Source organism: Balaenoptera physalus (assembly GCF_965194825.1).
Source record: "Balaenoptera physalus genome assembly, chromosome: 4".
Classification (NCBI taxonomy): domain Eukaryota; kingdom Metazoa; phylum Chordata; class Mammalia; order Artiodactyla; family Balaenopteridae; genus Balaenoptera; species Balaenoptera physalus.
Genome location: NC_138891.1, coordinates 74,486,883 through 74,508,471, shown reverse-complemented (window position 1 = coordinate 74,508,471; position 21,589 = coordinate 74,486,883). Strand labels below are relative to the sequence as shown.

Below are 21,589 nucleotides of genomic sequence, written 5' to 3'. Positions count from 1 at the left end.
GGAGTGGTCCAACATGAGGTTATAAAGGCCCAGACACTTTGCCCCAATGCAGGACAATTCCAAGGGCCATCCTAGCCCCCATGTGACCTTGGAGTTGGCTGAGGCTTTTATTAGGCCCTTACCACAGATTGACTTCTCCCTTTGCTCAGCCCTGCTTCCTTCCCTTTCCTTTCTTTCCCTTCCCTTCCACAGGTGTTGGTCCCCAAATCATCCCCTAATAAACACCCTATGTGCTAATCTCTAGAGTTTGTTTGTGGATTTTTCTTTCATTGATTTATTGAATTTAGCACCCTGTATTCCAATGTTTGTAGTTTTAGAATCCGGGAGCCTTTTTGCGTTCTTAGTTTTCATCATCTGAATCCCTAAACTTATGATGTTGTGTAGTAAATGAAAACATCAGAACCCAAAAATATTCACTAATGAATGAGAAATGAGGCCCCACTCAAATATCACCTTTCCTTTAATACTAGCACCTTCCTTTTACATCTCAACTGCAGTGCAAAACAATGCCAAGTGCAGGTATGATGACAACTTATTGCAAAGTGACATTTTAAATTTTGCAAAAGAAGCAGCATCTTATGATGTTGATAGACATTATATTAGAATGCAAGTTAAATTTTTTTAATTTTTTTTTTAAAATTTATTTATTTATTTATTTATGGTTGTGTTAGGTCTTCATTTCTGTGTGAGAGCTTTCTCTAGTTGTGGCAAGCGGGGGCCACTCTTCATTGCGGTGCGCGGGCCTCTCACTATCGCGGCCTCTCTTGTTGCAGAGCACAGGCTCCAGACGCGCAGGCTCAGTAGTTGTGGCTCACGGGCCCAGCTGCTCCGCGGCATGTGGGATCTTCCCAGACCAGGGCTCGAACCCGTGTCCCCTGCATTGGCAGGCAGACGCTCAACCACTGCGCCACCAGGGAAGCCCCATAAATTTTTTTAATTTTTAAAAAATGTATTTTTATTGAGCTAACACTGGTTTTAACATTATATAGTTTTCATGTGTAGGACATTATATTTCCAATTCTGTATACACTTACAGCATGTTCACCACCAAAAGTTTCCATCAATCACCATGCAGTTGATCCCCTTTACGCATTTTATCCTCCCTCCCGCCCCTTACCCTCTGGTAACCTCTTGGTTACCAAACCAAAACTGTTTGGTTTTGGTTTGATTTGGTTTGTTTATTTCTTCTGGGGTTTTTTTAAAAGAGAGAATATTATTTAAATGACCCCAAAAGTAATCAGCCAATAAGGGGCTAGTCTAAAACAGCTTAGAATTGAAGAATGGGTTATCAATAAGGTTGATAACATGGTAGACTCTTCAAAAAAGAATGCCTACGGCTTCACTGGTAAATTATACCAAACGTTAAAGAAGAATGAATGCCAGCCCTTCTCAAACTCTTCCAAGAGATAGAAGAGGAAAGAAGAAAGGACACTTCCTAATTCATTATATGAAGTTAATATTACCATGATACCCAAGCCATATGAAGACATTACACACACAGACACACACACTCAACTAAGATCCCACATGCCACAGGGCAAATAAGCCCACGCGCCACAACTACTGAGCTCGCACACCTCAACGAGAGAGTCCGAGTGCCACAAACTACAGAGCCCACGCTCTCTGGAGCCCGTACGCCACAACCAGAGAGCGAAAACCCTCACGCCACAACTAAGAGAGAAGCCCACACGCCTCAGCGAATATCCCGTGTGCTGCAACTAAGACCGACACAGCCAAAGAAATAAAGAAAACAAATAAATATTTTTAAAAGGAAGAAATACAGCATTAAAAAAATAATAAATAAATATCAAATGATTGAGGAGCACTAGGGAAAACTGACGAAATTTATCGTTGGTTGGTCTTTTTTTTTCAAAAATTACCCTTACACTGAGAAAGCCCAAACTGAAGTGATAGATGTCTTATCATGTTACCATATGATTTTGTGGAGAAAATTAAACCAAAAAAAAGAAAAAGTGAAGTGAAGAATTCATTCTTTTTCTTTAATAGGTTATTACTTTTTTAATATTTATTTATTTATTTGGCTGTGCCGCGTCTTAGTTGCAGCACGTGGGATTTTTGTTGCTGCATGCGGGATCTAGTTTGAACCTGGGCCCCCTGCATTGGGAGCACGGAGTCTTAACCACTGGACCACCAGGGAAGTCCAAAGAATTTGTTTTCCTTGATTCTAAACATCAGTGTTTGACAGCTAGCAGTCCTAAATTAGCAAGAGAAGAACTTGATTGGCTGCTCCAGCTCATTTTCCTGATACGCCTTAGCTATGGATGGCCCAGCCTTAACTAATCCATGGGTCCCACTGTATAGAAGATAGGGACTTTGGGTCGGACAGAAGTACCACATCAGCACTATAGCCCTCCCTCTCACCAACCCCCTGCCATTCTTCCTTCCATCATCATCCATCCTGAGGATTAGCCAGCCTCCCCTGGGCCTACCAGCCCCTGCTGCCCAGCTGTGGGAACATGAGTGTCAACCCAGCAGCCTTCCCTTTCCAACTCCCTCCTGCTCTTCAAACCTCCTCTCCTGCCTCCACCACGCCCCACCCCCCATTTCTGTCCTAAAGAAGTTTCAGAGAACATCCTCAGCACCCTGTGTTCTCCTCTAGGGAAGTCTAAAGTTCAGGGCTCTGGGTGGTTAAGCTCAAGGCCTCTCACCGGGCTAGAGATGAATGACCCAGGGAGAATGGAGCACTCCTGTGGAAATGGTTGAGGAAGTTGAGTCAGCCTGTGCCTTGCTAGGGCGGGGCCCAGGCGACTGACCCTCAGGAGGTTAGTGCCCTTATTTTATGTGTTGTGCCCTTACCTCCACCTTAGGAGGTAATTGGCCCCTGAGACTCCTGGACCATTACATTGTCCTGTCCAGAGAACTGTACTTTAGGAGAAGGGTAAAAGAGGGAGAAGGCTCTTCTTGAACCGTAGGAGATATTTTGAGGTGCTTTGGGACAGGAGTAGGGAGTCTTCTTAGTGCCACATCAGTAACTTCTTCCTCTGATTGTATTTACTTACCAGCCCAGAGCAGGGGGATTTCTCTACCTTCCCAGAACTGATTCTCTTGACCCTCTCATGGGCCTTTATTCTTCTTTCTTTCTTTTTTTACTATCGAAAACTTCATCTGAGCCTCAACACAGCCCCTGACCCAGGTTCCTTCTGCCTCTCTCCACACCTCCATGTCTTTCTATCCAATCTGGTGTCATAACCCCTCTGAGCCTCAGTTTCCTTATCTGTAACATCGGAATAAAGATAGCATTTACCTCCTAAGAGTAATTGTAAGGTTTAAATGAGATAAGGAACATGCAGCAATTCCTACAGCACCTGGTGCATGAATGCTCAATATACATTAGCTACTGTTGCTATGATTTTATTATTTTATCAGTCATGCAACCAATTCTAAGGAGCATTTAGTATGTGTGAGGTCCTGTGCTGGGAACTTAGGGGTACTATGCTTGGCCTTAAATAGGTTTAAATCTACTTGGAGAGAGAAGAGAAATCACCAATCAATAAAATAGTTTAGAAGCATACAATTCGGCGGTTTTTCAGAATCTGTCAAAATGCCCAGAAATCTCACTCAGTAACTCTGCCTCTTAAATACACCCTCCCCACTCCCCATTTGCTGCATCTTCTGGGGCCGTTTGGCTGGATGAGCCTGCCATCAGGATGCTGTGGGCTGGGCTTTGGGAAACCCACATGGGCCTTATCTGGACTTCCCGGCTAGCCCTCCCTTCCACACTCCAAGCCAACAGCACCAACACAGTCAAGGCCTCAGCCCTGACTTCCATCTTCAGGGGGACAGAGCCAGCGTTCCAGCCAGGTTCTGAGGAAGAAGGGGTTGCTGACCAGGGGGTTTTGCGGGGAGGACCAAGGATTTTGTCTCTACCACAGCCCTAAAAGGCTCCTTAGGAGGGATGGAGGGTGAGGGCGGGCTGGGGGCAAGGGGCGACCAAAGGCATTTGTGGGAGGGAGGAAGGAGGGGCCACACCTACAGACAGGGAGGAGTAGGAACCAGGGAACTCAGCCAGCTGAGGGGATCAAATTCCTCTGCGGTGAACTCTGAGATAGGAGCTTGTGGGCACGGAGGCCTGAGGAGGGAGAGAAGCGAAGACCCAGCCACTCCACCTACCCACAGCCCAGTCCCGCAGGCAGCAGAGCCGGCAGGAGCCACCTCCCCTGGGGCCCACACCTGCCTGTCCCTCCTGGGTCCTCAGTGCCTGCCGGGAAGGAAAGCCAGAGAGAAAAAGGAGACAATGGAGCCAGACGGGACTCAGATAAAGCTTGATCCCAGGTGAGTGAGGGAGGCAAGCCCTGAGCCAGGAGCCAGTTGCTAAGCAGCAGGGACCTCTCTCACTCTGGCCTGTCCCTACCTCCCTCTCAGGGCCCTTTGGCTCCCAGCACACAGAATGACACAGGACTAATAATGGTCTGGCCATCCCACAAGGTCCTCAGGGACACTGTGGGGTAGGGCGAGTGTATGACCCTTCAGAGCCTTGGCTTTGGCCCCCAACCAGGGAGAGAAAGATCCCAGAGGTGGGGGCAATGGGGGGCATGCACAGAGCCCTGACCAGCTGGAGATCCATTCCTGGTACTAAGGGTCCACTCTTTCTCTGGGACTCTGCTCTTTCTCCCTAGCCAACCTCTGGGCTTCTGCCCCGATGGAAGTGGAGAAAATGGACTATGGGCTTTTTGAGCACTGCAGCCAGACCTACCCATGGCCTAGGTGGCAGCCTGCCTTACACAGTGACCCTGGCCAATTCTCCATTCCCTCTAAGAGTCAGGGCCTTGAGGGGAGATGGACAAGCTCCATGAACCCAGGAGTATTTGAGGGAATGTCAGGTTGCTGGTGTCCCTTCTGCTACCCTCCCCGTCCCCAGGTCCCCATATTCTGAACACAGGCTGGTGTCTCTCCAGGTACACGGCAGATCTTCTGGAGGTACTGAAAACCAATTACAGCATTCCCTCTGCCTGCTTCTCTCACCCTCCCACAGCAGCCCAACTTCTGAGAGGTGAGTCAGGGACCCTCTGTAGAGGGAACTGAAAGGAGGGAAAAAATGAACATCCCGGGGGAAGTCAGAAGAGCTGAGAGGGGCTGAGGAGAGGTGGTCCTGAGCTGGCCAGCCTGGAGGGCCTGGGAGGATGACTGGCCCAGTGTCTGTCTATCATGGTAAAAACCTGGGAGAAGAACAACTCCTGGAGGAGACAAAAGGCCAAAAGAGAGGCACGACAACATGGCCCACAGACAAACCTGCATGCTGGGCCTCCCCAGCTGAAATTGGGGACAGTGGTCTGGAGCATTTTTCAGACCCCAGGGCCACCCAGGGACTCAAGCTGGTGCCCAGAGCCCCATAGAATCCCCTTGAGGTCTGCACAACATCCTCCTCAGGAGAGGGTCTATACAATTCTAGTGGGGTGGTTATTATGAATAACGTTCTGAAAACTTAGGTGAACCTGTAAAAGTATTCTGACAGTGTTGGCCAACTAGATCCTATTACTGAATTTCTTTTGAAAGTGAAAGGCAGATGATGGGACTCTGTTTATTCCTTGGGCACCTAAAACATGACAATCAAATGACCCTAGAATCTTGAAAGCAAATGTGGCTCGCATCCACATTTTATTTGGTCTCCTTACTGCATGACTAACTACCTCTTAGGCATTGATGAATAGGAGTCTGTGTCTCTATGGTATCCTTAATGCCTTTCCCAGCCTCCTTCCTGACATCTACCTCAAGGAGTAGACTCTTCCTGAACAGTAGGATGTGGTCAGTGTGAACTAGGAGGCAGACATGGGCATGTCCTCGGACAGTGTTCAGCCTCGTTTCAGATGTTTTGAACCAGAGTGAATACCAACTGCCAGAGGGTGTCCAGAGAGGCCTTGTAGCTGCTCTATGGTTCATGCCGGTAGGCAGATGCTACGTCCAGCTCCAGGGACCTCTTGTTCAGAGAGTGCAGATGGTGGTACGAGTGACAACACACCAGTGTTGTCAACCAGAGGCAATTTTGTCCCACTGGAGACTTTTGACAATGTCTGGAGGCAGTTTCAGTTGCCACAGCTAGAGGGTGCTACCGGCATCTAGTGGGTAGAGGTCAGGGATGTTGCCCTGGAAACAAAGGAAAGTCCCCACAACAAGGAATTATCTGGGCCAATGTGTCAATAGTGCTGAGATTGGGAAATCCTTCCTTACACAATGAAAATGGATCTCACATTGCTTTGCTACAAAATGTGCAAATAGAAGCACCAAGGATGTTCAAAGCAGGGAGACCATTCTGAGTCTGGTAGTCTGGAGAGCTGCCTCGTTCCCAAGTGGAACTGTTGGAGTGGGTAGCAGTTGGAAAGTGGAGAGCCGGTGGTGGGCACTGGTGGGGTTGGGGTGGAGATAGAATGAGCAGGCAGGTTCTCCAGACACTGAGGAGCTGGATCTGGCAAGATTCAAGGTTACTGGTGGGGAAGCAGGGGACAATTGAGAGGGCTGGGCAGGTAAGGTGGGGCCTGATGAGTGTCAGGCAGAGGAGTTGTACTTTATCCTGCAGACAGAAGGAGTGGACAAGGGCTCTGAGATTGGGAGGGGCTGGGTAGTGTTTCAGGATCATTAATCAGCAATCAAGTTAGACTTTGGGGAGGAAGAGTCTTGAGAATCAGGGGTATAAATTGGAGGTTATTGCCCCAGCCCAGCAGGAAGGGCAAAACCTGAGCCAGATCAGTGTCAGGGAAAGGAAGGGAAGATTGGAAAATACAGGCAATCCAAAGAAAGAGCAGGCAATCTGGTAAATATTTAGACAAGGGAAGTGAAGGAAAAAGAAACTCTAATGATGACTCTGAGAATCTGGACAGTGGTGATGACACTGACAGAAATAGGAGAGTCAGGAAGAGGTGCCCATTGGAGGATGTGGTGAAACCCCTTCCTCCTTCATTTATAAACTCTGTTATTCCTTAAATTAAATGCCATTTAAGAAAGAACTATTCTGGGAAGAACTATTGAAACTTTCAATAATCTGTTCTTGAAATGCCTGTGATATGATTGCAATTATAATCCCTACACGATTATTTTTTTTACTGGACTGATCCAAACATTTATTTGTGGGAGTGACGGGCCAAGAAAAGCCAAGACAATTTTGATAAAGAGTAAGGAAGATATTAAGGGTTCTATATCAAGACTAGAGTAATTAAAGCAGTAATGTAATAACTGCAACCACACAACTCAGATTGGGACTTGAACCCACTGTCTTTTTTTTTTTCCTTTAAAAAAAAATGTATTTATTTATTTATTTTTGGCCGCACTGAGTGTCATGTTACATCTTAGTTTCCCGACCAGAGGTCAAACCCATGCACCCTGCAGTGGAAGTGAGGACTCTTAACCACTGGACCTCCAGGGAAGTTCCCCACTGTCTTTTCATTGAAATCACACACCTGGTCTCAGCACTTACTGAAGACCAGGTTCTTTATGTTTCCGCACAGAAGAAATTCAGTGAAAGGCAAAGTGATAGGTAAGAAGTAGATTTATTTACAGAGATACACACTCCATAGACAGAGTGTGACACATATCAGAAGGCAAGAGGCCCTGAAATATGGGGTGATTAGTTTTTATGGGCTGGGTAATTTCATAGGCTAACTAGTGGGAGGATTATTCCAACTATTTTGGGGAAGGGGCGGAGATTTCCAGGAATTGGGGCACTGCTCATTTTTTGTCCTTTTATGGTTGGCCTCCGAACTGTCATAGCACCTGTGGGTGTGTCATTTAGCATATGCTAATATATTACAATCTGTGTATAATGAGGCTCAAGGTCCACTGGAAGTTGAATCTTCCACCATCTTGGACCTAGTTGTCTCTAACCAGTTTATGTCGCATCCTCAAGAGCTATGGTTTTTAGAGGTTGTGCCCTGCCCCCTTCCCTCCTGTTTCACAAGGGGCCTGACAAGCAGAAAAATGAAATAAAATAGGAGGCCTAGAAATAGACCCATGGCCACTTGGGGACTTGCTATATGAAAGGATGGTATACACATCAGTGGGACAGGATGGACTCTTTGAGGAGTGATGCTGGACAATTGCCTGTCCCTATGGCAAGTAAATAAACATGAAAATAACTCCAGTGTAGCTTTAATCCAGATAGATTAAGTACCTAAATGTAAATGCAAACATTTTTACAAAAGAAAATATGGAAAGATATCCTTATGGTTGGAAGTAGAGAATAATTTCTAAAATAAAACACAAGAAAGCACAAATGATCTTGAAGATTGACTACATAAAGCAAACAAAATTCTGTACAACTAAAAACACTATAAACAATGTTAAAAGCCAAACCAAAGACTGGGAGAAGATATTTTCAAGCCTTATAACCAACAAAGGATGATTAGTCAGTATAAGAAAAATTACCCAATAAAAATCAGGTAAAATAGATGATCATACAATTCATACTAGAAGAGGAAACCCAAATGGCCAATAAAGGTACAAAAAGATTATCTGTTTTGTTAGGAATCAGGGAACCTCAAGTTAAACAATGAAATAACATTTCACTACTCTCTCAAAGATGAAAATTAAAAGTCCGATAATCCCAAGTGATGGTGAATTTAAGGTGAACTGTGAACTCTCATAGACTGCTGGTGGGAGTACAAATTGGTATAACCATTTTGAAGAATAATTAGATACCTTTAACACTGAAGATTCTCATCTCCTACAACCCAGCAATTCTAAGTGTTTGAATAGAGGAACTCTCCTATACATGCCAAGGAGACACATTTAAGAATGCTTATGGTAGCATTTGTTTGTCACAATGAAAATAATAACAACCATGAAAACAATGTTGAGTGGAAAAGCATTTCACAGGTTAATACCATTTATATAGATTTTTTTTCATGCAAAGCAATATAATATGCTGAGTATGTACATATATTGTAAAAAATTAAAACATACAGGAAAAGATACACCTCAACTTCAGAATAGTGGTTAGCCCTGGGAGGTGAGGTAGGGAAGGGAAAAGGGTCCAGGAGGTATATACAGAGGCCTTCAAGTACATCTGTAATGTTTTATTTTTCTAAGAATAACTTTTGACGCAAAGTTGGCAATATCGCAACACTCTTTAAAATGGATTATGGATATATTAATGTTTTCTCTATTACTATATTTATTTTTTAAATCTTTATAATTTTAAAAATAATTATAAAAATAATTTTTGACAGGCTGTGATGAAATGTTAGATGAAAAAAAACAGAATGCAAAATTTTACAGTATGATTGCAGTAATACAATATGTATGAACTTTAACCAGGATGCTTTTTTAAAGCTAGTTTTTACTGAGCAAATACTACATTCCATGCTAAGAAGTTTAATTGGAGGGTAAATGACCTGCCCAAGATTATACAGCAAGGAGTAAATGGAATTTTACTTTGAACTCAGAGCCTACGCTCTTAACTTCCATGGAAATACATTATGCAAAAATGAAAATAATTTTTGCTTAGGAACTAGCTAGGATTATGGTGATACTCTTTTTTCAAAGTTTTAACGTTCTTATATTGTTTTCATTATTTAAAAAAGTAATATTCACTGTTACAGATACAGAGGGAAATTTGCTAGTTGCTAAAGGTATAATTGTATTTAAACAGGTGAGTTAGACAAGCATTTCCCAAAACGTGTTCCTTGGAATACTAATCCCAAGGAGTGCTCCATGAAGACAGAGCCTGTAGAAAAATAAGTTTTGCAAAAGCTATATTGTGTAACCTCCTTTTGGAAATTAACAATTAAATCAGATTTAAAACTTGGTATACTCCACAGGAAAGAAACATGTTTAACCTTGTTTAAAGTGTTTCCAAAGATCCTGGAGCCACTGGATACTTTTGTTCCATAATATCTATTAAGATGCAGAAAAAAAAAGATAGAGGACAATCTTCCAAGAAGATAAATGAATTTGAGGTAGAGTAGTGGTGTCGGGCTATGTATGCTAAGGAAGTTCTCTCTCTCATAGCTTTTGCGCTATGGAAGTGAATACAAGAGCCCGTAGATGCTGCAAGTATGAGAAAGAATAGAGCACCAAAGCCAGCAGATACAAGAAACTGCAAAAGCACTTCCATATTGAACAGTTGGAATATGCCTCACGTCCACCTTCATCAACTTAAGCAAACTTTAGGGCTGCATTTGATCGTTTATATCACTCCACATTTCCTTCCATAGCTATGTGAACACACACCAAGAGTCAGCATGTGTAATGGTGAAGAGAATGGACTTAGGGTCAGGAACGCCTGGGTTTAAATCCCAGCTCCGTCACTTCCAGGCTGTGTGACCATGGGTGAGGTGCTCAACTCTCTAAGCCTAGTTTCCTGAAAAAACCTATAAAATGGAGATGACAATAAGAATTCTCATGGGGTCATTTCTTTTATTCAACAAATGGTCACAGTTACTGCTCCATGCATTTGGAGATAGAACAGAAAACAAGCCTGACAAAATCCCTGCCTTCACAGAGTTTATACTACCATCACTCCGATGGGGATAGACAATAAACAAGTAAATAAATATGTAAATAACCTGATTGTGGGGGGCAGCTTGAGGGAGAGGAGGTAACACCACACTGGACGCTCAAGGGAGGCTGGCTGAGGAGGGGGATTTGAGGAGAGAGCTCAGTGATGGGAAGGAGCCCGCCACAGGGAGCTCAGGGAGAAAAGACGAACAGACAGAAGCCAAGTACCATAAAGTTCTGGAGGTGGAAACAGCTCAGTTGGTTGCTGGGAGGCTGAGGAGTGGTAGGGAAATCCTAAACCTCAATAAACAGAAGAGACGAGAGGCAGCGATTGAGTCTGGAGAACGCAGGGTGCGGGAGAGGATGAGGAATCAGTAGAGGAGACCTAGGGTCAGAGACCAGGAGAGGAACCAGGAGAACTGTGGTTCTGGGGGTCAAGGGGAGGGAGATTTTCAAGGAGGGGGAACAGTCAAGGACAGTGAACACTTGCTGGCTTCTGGAAGGGCTGTTTCCACTCTCAGCTCTCAGTGAGCTGATGAGGACAAGAGTCAAGTAGGGAGTGGGGGAATCCCACAAGGAGAGGCCTGCAGCGGTATGCCCCTTGCCAACAATGGACGTTGGTTTTTAGAAATCTACTGAATTAATTTTGGTTTCTGCCTATCTGGACTTTATATTTTGTCTGAATTTTTTTTAACTAAACATTTCTATTGTAAAAATAATTCAATAAAGTCAATACGAAAATAGAGAAAAGTGAAAAGAGGAAAAGTCGTGTATGGTCCCACCACTCAAGACCAGCACTGCAAATATCGTAGTATAAGTTCTGTTTTCTATGCTTTTATTTAACATTAGTGGAAATCATACCATACTACAATTTTATGTACTGTTTTTATAAGCATGACATCATATGAATTTTTTCACGTCATTCTATGTTTGGCAATGTGTTTTAAAAAAACTTTTTTGTTATAAGATACGTATTCATTATAGAATAATTGGAAAAGAAAGAAGACAAAAACCACCCACAGTATCATCACTCAAAGACAGCATGGTTAACTAATTTCTAGGCTTTTTTCTAGGCAATGATTTTATAATGTTTTTATTTTATCAAAGTAACACATGAACGTGTGTTAAAAATTTAAATAGTACAAAAAGGCTACTAAAGAAAATCAACTATCCCCTGCCCTATTTATTCTCATTTCTTTTTTCTTTTAAAAAAAATTTTTTTGGCCATGCCACGCGGCATGCAGGATCTTAGTTCCCTGACCAGGGATCAAACCCGCACCCTCTGCGGTGGAAGCACAGAGTCTTAACCACTGGACAGCCCGGGAAGTCCTCTCATTTCTAATCTTCGTCCTCCTTTTTTAGCTGATGATTATTCTGATAGTTACCTTCAAATTACCATTATTTCCTGTGGTATCAATTTTGGACATTATCTGTAGCTGCTTCTATAATACATGAAAATTTAATTCCCTTAGCACCAAACTTCTCCCACTCTTTCCACATAGTTACGTCAATATTTTTAGTTGATTATCTGTATAGCTGTATATACTACACGTATATTTTATTTCTTATTCTGCCAACTATGGACAGTACTTCTTCACTTTACATTTTATATGATAAAGATATTAGGGCCCCACTCTTTCCATCAACTCTTTTCTACCTTTCTCACCCCAGTCAAATCCTTTAAACATGGTTATAATTTTACTGCGCTACTTATTTTTATTTTTTATTTGTATTTATTTATTGGCCACACCACGCAGCTTGCAGGATCTTAGTTCCCCTACCAGGGACTGAACCCAGGCCGCTGGCAGTGAAAGTACCAGGTCCTAACCACTGGACTGCCAGGGAAATTCCCTTTGCTAATTTTGCATTCTGCCTTTCACATAAAGATTTGTTTGTTTTAGTCATAAATTACATACAGTAAAGGGCAATGATTTTTATTATTATTTTATTATTTTTGGCTGCACTGGGTCTTCGTTGCTGTGCGCGGGTTTTCTCTAGTTGCGGTGAGCGGGGGCTACTCTTCGTTGCGGTGCGCGGGCTTCTCATTGCAGTGGCTTCTCTTGTTGCGGAGCACGGGCTCTAGGTGCGCGGGCTTCAGTAGTTTGGCTCACAGGCTCTAGATCACAGGCTCAGTAGTTGTGGCGCACGGGCTTAGTTGCTCCGCGGCATGTGGGATCTTCCTGGACCAGAGATCGAACCAGTGTCCCCTGATTAGGCAGGCGGATTCTTAACCACTGCACCACCAGGGAAGCCCATATCTATATTCTTGCTGAAGACCATGTGGACTGTTTCCAGTTTTGGCCATTATGAACAATGCTGCTCTGAACATTCTTTTGGTGATTAAGGCACTCATTTCTATTAAATATGTTTCCGTGAGTGGAATTTTTGTGTCACAGGGTAGGTGTGTTAAGCTTTAATAGATACTACCAAACTGTTTTCCAAAGTGGTGGCACCACTCCCAATAGCAATGAGCGAGAGTTCCAATTGTTCCTCATCCTCACCAGCACTTAGAATCATTGGTCAAAGGATGATTAAAATTAAAAGCAGTTCTAGCCCTTTTGGTGGGTATATAATGGCACCTCACATTTGTATTTCCCCAGTGACTGTTAATATTTAGCACCTTTTTATGCTTCTTGAACATTTGGATATCTTCTTTCGAAAAGTTACTGTTTAGGTCTTTTTCACTTTTAAAAATTGTGTTCTTTTTCTTACTGATAGGAATTCTTTATATATTACGGATACGAGTCTTTTGTTGGGTATTTGTACTGCAAATATCTTCTCTCGGTCTGAGCACGCCCTTTCATTGTCTTAATGGTTTTCTTTGTCAAATGGAAATTCTTAATTTTAAGGAAGTCCAGTTTATCAATTTTTTTTTCTTTATGATTAGTGCTTTTGTGTCCTATTTTAAAAGGATCTTTGCCTGTCTCAAAGTCATTAAGGTATACTTCTCTGTTTTCTTCTAAAAACTTTATTGTTTTAACTTTCACATTTAGGTATTTTTGTATGATGTGAGGGAGGGGTCAGTGTTCTTTTTTATCACTTTGCATATTAAACGAGACGCAATTAACCCAGCACTTTCTCGAAAAGAATCCTTTCTCCCTGAATTGTAGAGAAGCCTTTGTCATAAATCAGATGACCATAAATGTGTGGATCTGTTAATAAGTTTTTCTGTTTTTTAAAACAGTGTTAACACATTTTTTAAATATTAGGACATAGTCTTTGCAAAGATTTTTTTATGGTATGCACAAATTTTTCATGCCTGCATAATATTCTATTGAGTATTTTACATAATAATTTCAGTATTGTTGGACATTTAAGTTTTTTAAAATTTAGGACTATTAATAACATTATAAACGTTATCTTTAAATAAAACAAAAAATAATATATTACTGTTATTTTGCAAAAAATAATATATTACTGTTATTTTGCTCTTCTCTGACTGCTAGGCAGGTTGACTATTTTCCCACTTCCTGAACTGTGTATCATTTTCCCATTTGCAAGAGCCTTCTGTTTTTGTTATTTTCTTTACGTAATAAAAATATTAAACTTGTGTACACATTTATTAAAAATGCTTTCCCCCAGTCTGTTTGCTGCCTATATATTTTTTTAACATTCAGAAGTTTAAACTCTTTATGTGAAATTTGCCCATCGTTCTCTTTGTGATTTCTTGGATTACACCTAAGCTTAGGTAGGTCTTCCCTCTCCAAAGTCTTGATGCAGATACAATTCTCTCTTTTCTTTTCTTTCTCTCAATTTTCCCTGTTTGATTTTTAAAGGTTTATCTCTTTAATCTATCTGGAATTATTTTGATATATGTGTATCTCATGATAAAACAATCATAATTGTTTTAAATCCACTTTTTTATTGTATAAGGGTAAAATTGTGTCAGCCCCCAACCCCACCCCATGATGTTTATATTTTTAAAGTTTCAAGGAAGGAAGGTAAAGTCTCTTTTTAATAAAGGACTGCAACCAGGTGTTTTTTTGGCTTTTGTTTGTTTGTTTTGTTTTGTTTTCTTAATGTTTAAAATTTGCAGAGCCTACTGGAGTAATATCTGTAGAGCTAATTGAGAAAGAGGCAACAGAGTTAAACAGCAACAGCAATGCCAAGCCAGTAATTTGGCCACCCAGAGAGGGCTGTATCCTAATTAAGTGGAGGCGGGGTGGAGGCAGGAATGGGGAGGAGGGAAGAAAAATAGCACAGTCCTGTCTTTTGAGGCCTGTAATAGAAAGGAAAAGCTTACTACTGACTTCAGAAGTACAACTTGGGACCTGGAATCCAAGGGCCACCTTCCCCATGGCAGGTCCTCTGGATTGATCACAGACCTAACTGTGGTCAGAGGTAAAGGGCCTATTGGATAAAGCAAACAGAAACAGAGAGAAAAACATGTGCCCTGAAATAAGAACAATGAGGATCAACATATTTTTTGACAAATTCACCTTTGTCCTGGTTGCTCCTTGTGGTGCCGCCAGGTATGACTGACCCAGATGACAACTCAAGTCTTTACTGTGGTATGGTCTCCTTCCTTCCTGTTTTGGTGTCAGCAGTAATATCTCTGCCTGAGTTGCCCTCAGTCATGAAAACGTAGGGCAAACCAGCCAATGCCTTCCTCATACTTTACTCCCAGTGTAATAAGACAGCGCCCTGGACTCTGACAGTCTTCCCCCACTTCATCTGTCATCTAGCCAGTTAAGTGGCTGAAAGGAAAGAGTCTGCCAACTAGGGAAGAGACTTAGATAAATGAGGGTCCAGGCTTAGTCACTGAGGACACAGAGCCCTTTGTTTAAAACTAATTGTTGCATTGGTTAGAACATGTTCAGAAACAAATATTGTGACTCTATTAATGTTTTCCTGTTAGCAATGGTGAGGCCAGAGGAGCTTCACTGGTGTTTGTTGAAAAAATGTTTGTTATCCTCTGACCATTATCAGGTGAGCTTGTTTAAAATGTGGATTACTGGGTCCATCCCAGATTTGTTCCAGATCTGTTGAAACAGCATCTATGAGGAAAGGGTCTGGACAGCTACTTTTTAACAACTCCTCAAATGATTTCAATAAACACTAAAGAGAGCTACTGGGCCACATTTAGTGTAAGACTAAGTGTGAGGCCAGCGTGGGTCAAATGTCCTTGGAGTCTTTACTCGTACCCATTTCTTTTGTTAAAGTCCCTTCCTATGTCCCAGTTTTGTGACATAATTTTTGAAATCAAATTTAAACAGCTCTAAAGTAAATCAAGAGTTATATTCTGCTTTAATTATAATGTTAATTGGTCCCTGTCTGCTAGCAAAACACCTGACACTGAAATAGAAAACTGAATAAGCCCTGTTGACCTCCTAATTTAGAATTTTTGCTAATTATGTACAAACTTGTTTGGTGTCTATATCCTGGTTCAGATAAGCCTTACCATACCTAGAATTATCTGGTCTAGTCTCTCATGAATGCAGAAGAATGACTATTTCTTAGTCACATGTTGGATACCCTAGATCTAAGAAAAAGCCCATCTTCTGCATGAGGGGGCCTAGACCAGGTAATTCTAGATATGGTAAAGCAATTTAGATGCACATGAGGAAGCCCACATCTTCTGCTCCTCAGTCCTGGTCTTCAGCTCACTGGAGTCTGCCCTCTCTTTCCACTCTAGCATTGGGCCCTGCGGAAATTTCTCTCACGGTCATCATGACCTTGCTTGCCCTGGGCTCAGTCGCCATCTTCCTGGAGGATGCTGTCTACCTGTACAAGAACACTTACTGCCCCATCAAGAGGAAGACTCTGCTCTGGAGCAGCTCTGCGCCCACGGTCAGGGCCCTGTAGCTGCCTTTTGGGAGGGACTGGAGGGGAGGCAGTGTCCATCTTGAGGATTCCTTTAAACTCAACAATTCAAGTTGCCTTCCTCTACCACCTTAGAGTGAGGGCTTTAGTCTGATATCTGCAGTCAGGACCCCATGCTTGGAAGGTCAACAGGCAGTGGGATGGAGCGTTTGAAATACCTTAGAGCCACAGAAACAGCTGAAGAACCCTCTCAGCCCACCAGCAGCCTCACTCGCTACTCCCCTGCTACAATATTGCAAGCCTCCTTCTTGGACACACCAACCTCCTGTTCCTCAGAGGGTAGGAGGAAAAGAACCTTTTCCCATGGGGTCATGCTCACTCTACCCTTACGTCATAGGTCTTTTTAACTCACTCCCACAGCTATTAGATAGGTCTTTGGCATGTTCCCAGGTCATAAAATGGGACTTCTCTTTCCATGTGGTGAGCTCTGTGTCTGTTTGGCGGGAAGAACAAAGCCCCTGAGGTCCTTTCCTGCCAGATGACATCTGCCTGGGCCATCTCAAGAAATCAGATGCTCTAATAACATCTTAAAGATGAACTGACCTACTCCTACCCCAGTGATATAAGTTGAGATAGTCTTCAAAAGAGCCCCCTGACTCAAGGTCACTTTAACTAGTTATTTTTCCAGCTGGTCACTTTGAAGTAATGGTGCCTTGAATGTTTAGGTTTTGCTTCCTTGAGCCCTTGCTGCAAAAGGTGAGCACGAAGCCTCCTTACTTGCCCTAACCAGCTCCTTGCTCTTCTCCAAGCAGATAGTGTCTGTGTTCTGCTGCTTTGGTCTCTGGATCCCTCGCGCCCTCATGCTCGTGGAAATGGCCATAACCTCGTGAGTGTCCTGCCCTGCCCCCAGCTGAACTGGATATCCTTCTGGGGTCCCCCACTCTGCTCCCCTCAACCCCAGGACTCGAGTCCGTGTCTTCTTTTATCCCCTATCCCTTCCATAAATCCGTGCAAACCAAGTGATCACAAATAGAGCCCTTGAACTTCCAGTTCATCCTCAGGCACCATTTCATTCCCACAGCCTGAAATTGCCCTCTTCCCACCCTGTCCTCTCTCTCACTTCCTCTTGGGTCACACACTCAAAACGCCTAGCCCCTACCTGATCCCCTCAGGAAGCCCCACCTCTCCCTGCCCCCTTTGCAGTCTGTTTTTCTTTGGCAGGAAGGGCTGTCCTATCAGCTGCTGCCACCTCCCCTTCTGTGTACTCTCAGGCCCACCTCTCCCCCAACTCCAGGTTTTATGCGATGTGCTTTTACCTGCTGATGCAGGTCATGGTGGAAGGCTTTGGTGGGAAGGAGGCAGTAGTAAGGACACTGAAGGACACCCCAGTGATGATCCACACAGGCCCCTGCTGCTGCTGCTGCCCCTGCTGCCCAAAACTCATGCTCACCAGGTAAGGTGGGAGGGAGAGGCTACCTGGAAGAACAGGTTAGCCTCCTCCTGCACTCTCCCAAGAGCCTCTGCTGGCTCTCTCAGCCCTGCTTCAAGCCTCATGGAATTAGGCTTTTATGGAAGCAAGCCAGTGATGAAAGGGTGGGCATCCCGCAGCCAGGGTCCACACACTGGGCACCCACGCGGGGGTAAGGGGAGCAGAGGAAGGAGAACTCCTAAGTTCCCATCACTTAAGCTCACTGTCCCCTACAAACTTTACCACACAGAGCAAACTGGATTTTCGGCTATTTACTTTCCCCTTCCGTCCATTTTGGTTAATGAGGTTGGGGTCAAAACTCAGTTCTTGCTCAAAGGCAGCATTCTGGTCTGAGGGTGAGTGGGAGGCAAGAAGGAGGGTTCCCAACGCTCTCAACACTCTGGCTTCTTCTGAAGTCCCCATCCATTTGACCATGTTGATGTCTATGATGGCGGAGCCCAGGAGCCCAGTGAGGGAACTGGAAGGTCTTCTTGGGGTGGGTGGTTTGTGGGTCCATGTTCCTAACCCTCTTCCCACTTCAGGAAAAAGCTTCAGCTGCTGATGTTGGGCCCCTTCCAGTATGTCTTCTTCAAGATAACACTGAGCCTGGTGGGCCTGTTTCTCCTCCCTGATGGCATCTATGACCCAGCAGATGTAAGTCAGGAGTAAGGGGCAGCGGAGGCCAAGATTCATTAAATACCTTTGAGCTCTAGAAGGAATAGCTGGAGCCAATATCCCCTAATTCAGGGCCCCAAGAATGGGGTAGCCCCAGGGACAGGGTGGCTGTGGAAAAGCAGAGGCTCAGGGACTCTGACAGGGAGAGAAGAAATGGGACGGGGCCAAGGCTTTGGGGCTTTTTTACCTTTCCCACCACGGGAGAGGGGAAATAAAAGGAGGAGAAAAGGGCTTGCTTCCTCACTGACTACTTTCTGGCCTGCCACCAGATTTCGGAGACGAGCACGGCTCTATGGATCAACACTTTCCTTGGCGTGTCCACCCTGTCAGCTCTGTGGACCCTGGCCATTCTTTTTCGTCAAGCCAAGCTGCACCTGGGCGAGCAGAACATAGGAGCCAAATTTGTTCTGTTCCAGGTAACTATACCCTGGGAGAGAAAAGATGGTTAATAATGAGACACAAATAATAGGGGTTAGGAGCTGAGACTAATAAAGGATAAAAGTGGGTCTGGGAATCTTCTTAAGCCTTAGGTTTCCTGTGAGATTTGGAAAAGAATCCCTGCTCTTTCCCAGTTTTTGCTTTTCTGTGCTGTAATAGTTTCCAAGGGTTGCTGTAGCAAAATATCACAAACTGGGTGGCTTAAAGCAACAGAAATGTGTTGTCTCACAGTTCTGGAGGCCAGATGTCAGCGGCCCGTGTTTCCTCTGAAAACTGTGGGGGAGAACCCTTCCTTGACTATTCCTGGCTTCCGATGGTTTGCAGCAATCCTTGGCATCCCTGGCATGTCGCATGGCATTCTCTCCTCATGTGTCTGTGTCTTGTGTCTCTTTTCTTATAAGGACATCAGTCATATTGGAATAAGGAAGGACCCACCTTACTCCAGTATGACCGCATCTTAACTAATTACATCTAATTAGTTACCAAAACAATGATGCTTTTTCCAAATAAGGTCACATTCTGAGGTACTAAGGGTTAGGACACAATGCAACCCATAACACATGTATTATCAAACCTTAAATTCTTATACCTTTGCTTTTTTCTTTTCTTTACTACCCATTACTTCTAAAAACCTGCAATTCATCACCACCAGAAACATCCGCATTATCACAGCTACAACTATGAAGTATCTATACCACATACTAGGCACTTTTCATACATTAATTACATTTAAATTCACTATAATCCTCAGAGTCATTATTATTTCTGTTTTACAAATGAGGAAACTGAGATGTTATGGGGCTTGTTCAAAGGCTCATAAGGGATGGGACTGGAATTTAAACCTAGATCTGTCTACTCCCAGACCCACATCTCTTCTTATCACACTGCCTCTTCATCTTCACATCTTTTCTGACAATTCTCTAAAACTCACGTTTGTTTACTTTTTACACTTTCCATTCTCTAAGCCCAGAGATAACCTTTCCACCAAATGCAGTGACTTCTAGCCCAATGTTGTTTCCCTTCTCATTTCATTCTTTCTGTCTCCTTGCTGGGCCCTTCTCCTATTCCCAAGGCACAATGACTCCTTTACAGTTAACAGAGTGATTTCACATAAATTCTCATTTGATCTAAGCAGGTGCCGCTTACAGGCACATAGTAGGTAGAATTGGAGGGTCCAGAGGAAGACAGAGGACAGAAGAGCCTAAAATGGAGTAAGGGACTGAAGGGGCACAGAAGGGATCTGGGCCCCAGAAGCACTCAGGGTCAGGCTAGCGGGTAAAAGCCCTGTGATTGCCGAGCCTGCCCATGATTATTGTGGGGAAGCCTAGACAAGCCAAGTCTGCCCTGAAGAGGCTGTGCTTCAGAAAAGTGTACTCAGAGAGGGCAAGTACAAGTCACATCTCAAACACAGCAGTGGGCCAGCCGGCCTCAGTGCCGGGGATGCTGAGCCCCTACCCTCACTTCTCTTTTCTCTTCTGCAGGTTCTCCTTATTCTGACTGCCCTGCAGCCATCCATCTTCTCAGTCTTGGCCAACGGTGGGCAGATTGCTTGTTCGCCTCCCTTTTCTTCTAAAATCAGGTCTCAAGGTGAGCACATAGGAGCTCCTACTCTATTCCAGGAGGGGCAAGAGGGGGAGGTCAGGGAGGAGAGGAACTTAGAATAGAAGTTGGGCCAGCCAATCTCAGAATACTCAGAATGTTCTGCTCAGAATACTGAGAAAGGAACCTGCAAGAAATCTAGCAGAAGCTCTAAGCAGACTATGACCTCTCTGATCACACAGAGGAGAGCTGCAATCCCTCAGCTTGAGGCCAGCCCTGATGGCCAACCCAGGAAGCCATGGGTTCAACCCTCAGCTCCAGGAAGAGCAATGGGTGTGGTTAGGAAGCAGAAGTCATGCTGATGAAACATGCAAAAGAAATGTTCAATGCTAGCCTCAAATTGCAGGAGGTAGAGGGCCACGTTCTGGTTCTGGCTCTACTATTAACCTGCTATGTTACTTGTGACAACTTAATATCTCTAGGTCCTGGTTTGAGGACAAATTGGAGAAAGTGTTGTTCAACTCATACGCCAGGGCTGCTAGTGGTATACCACCTCTATAAGTTAGTATAACCTACATTATATTTTGCCCCATGCTGCAGTGATGAACTGCCACCTCCTCATCCTGGAGACTTTTCTGATAACTGTGCTGACACGAATATACTACCGAAGGAAAGACGACAAGGTTGGATATGAACCTTTCTCTTCTCCAAACCTGGATTTGAACCTCAAAGCTGGAGGTGGATTGCTTGGACAATGAAAGAGACACTGCACTCATTAGATGGGCACAAGATATCTTTACTGTTCCTCAACCTTGACCAAATGGGGATGGATTCCATTGTCAGAGCAAGCTGGCTAATGATATACACTTGACTGTAGAGACGAATGTGAACTATGCAATAGGATGAAATTGTTTTGGATCTTGCCTGAGGAAGGTATTTTAAGTTTTACCATAAACAAACAGGATGGAGTTTGATGTTCTACAACTGGGCACATTGCCTCTGTGTGTGCCACTATTAGCCCATAAAGCTTGTATATTAAAAGGTTACTCTGAGCTTTCCCAAAGCAAATGAAAGGGGGAAGAGTATGTGATAGTTTTACTGGTATAATAACAGGAATAGAACTCAGCCAGGCAAAATAGTACGAGCCCAAACTCTCGAAGAAACCAGGCTTCTGAAGAACAGATGAAAGGTGTTCTTTCCCTTACAGATGTGTCAGTAGGGCACTGATGACATTAGACCTGGGAGATCTGGATCAGCCTC

At 43.8% G+C, this 21,589-nt stretch overlaps 1 protein-coding gene across 1 annotated transcript; it reads left to right on the top strand.

Moving 5' to 3' along the window:
• Positions 1-622: 622 nt before the first annotated feature.
• Positions 623-21,297, top strand: SLC51A (solute carrier family 51 member A). The gene is made up of 9 exons (XM_082458666.1): positions 623-4,293; positions 4,917-5,011; positions 16,082-16,236; positions 17,022-17,095; positions 17,504-17,662; positions 18,220-18,331; positions 18,622-18,768; positions 20,272-20,377; positions 20,930-21,297. The coding sequence occupies exons 1-9, from the start codon at positions 3,917-3,919 to the stop codon at positions 21,085-21,087; spliced, it is 1,383 nt and encodes a 460-aa protein (XP_082314792.1). The 5' UTR covers positions 623-3,916; the 3' UTR covers positions 21,088-21,297.
• Positions 21,298-21,589: the final 292 nt, after the last annotated feature.

Bases quoted from the DNA above. Each gene is read 5' to 3' on its own strand.
- SLC51A (XM_082458666.1), top strand. From the start codon at position 3,917: ATGGAGGGTGAGGGCGGGCTGGGGGCAAGGGGCGACCAAAGGCATTTG. The intron at 16,237-17,021 runs GTCAGGGCCCTG...TTCTCCAAGCAG, and splicing joins GGAGCAGCTCTGCGCCCACG to ATAGTGTCTGTGTTCTGCTG. The intron at 18,769-20,271 runs GTAACTATACCC...TCTCTTCTGCAG, and splicing joins CCAAATTTGTTCTGTTCCAG to GTTCTCCTTATTCTGACTGC.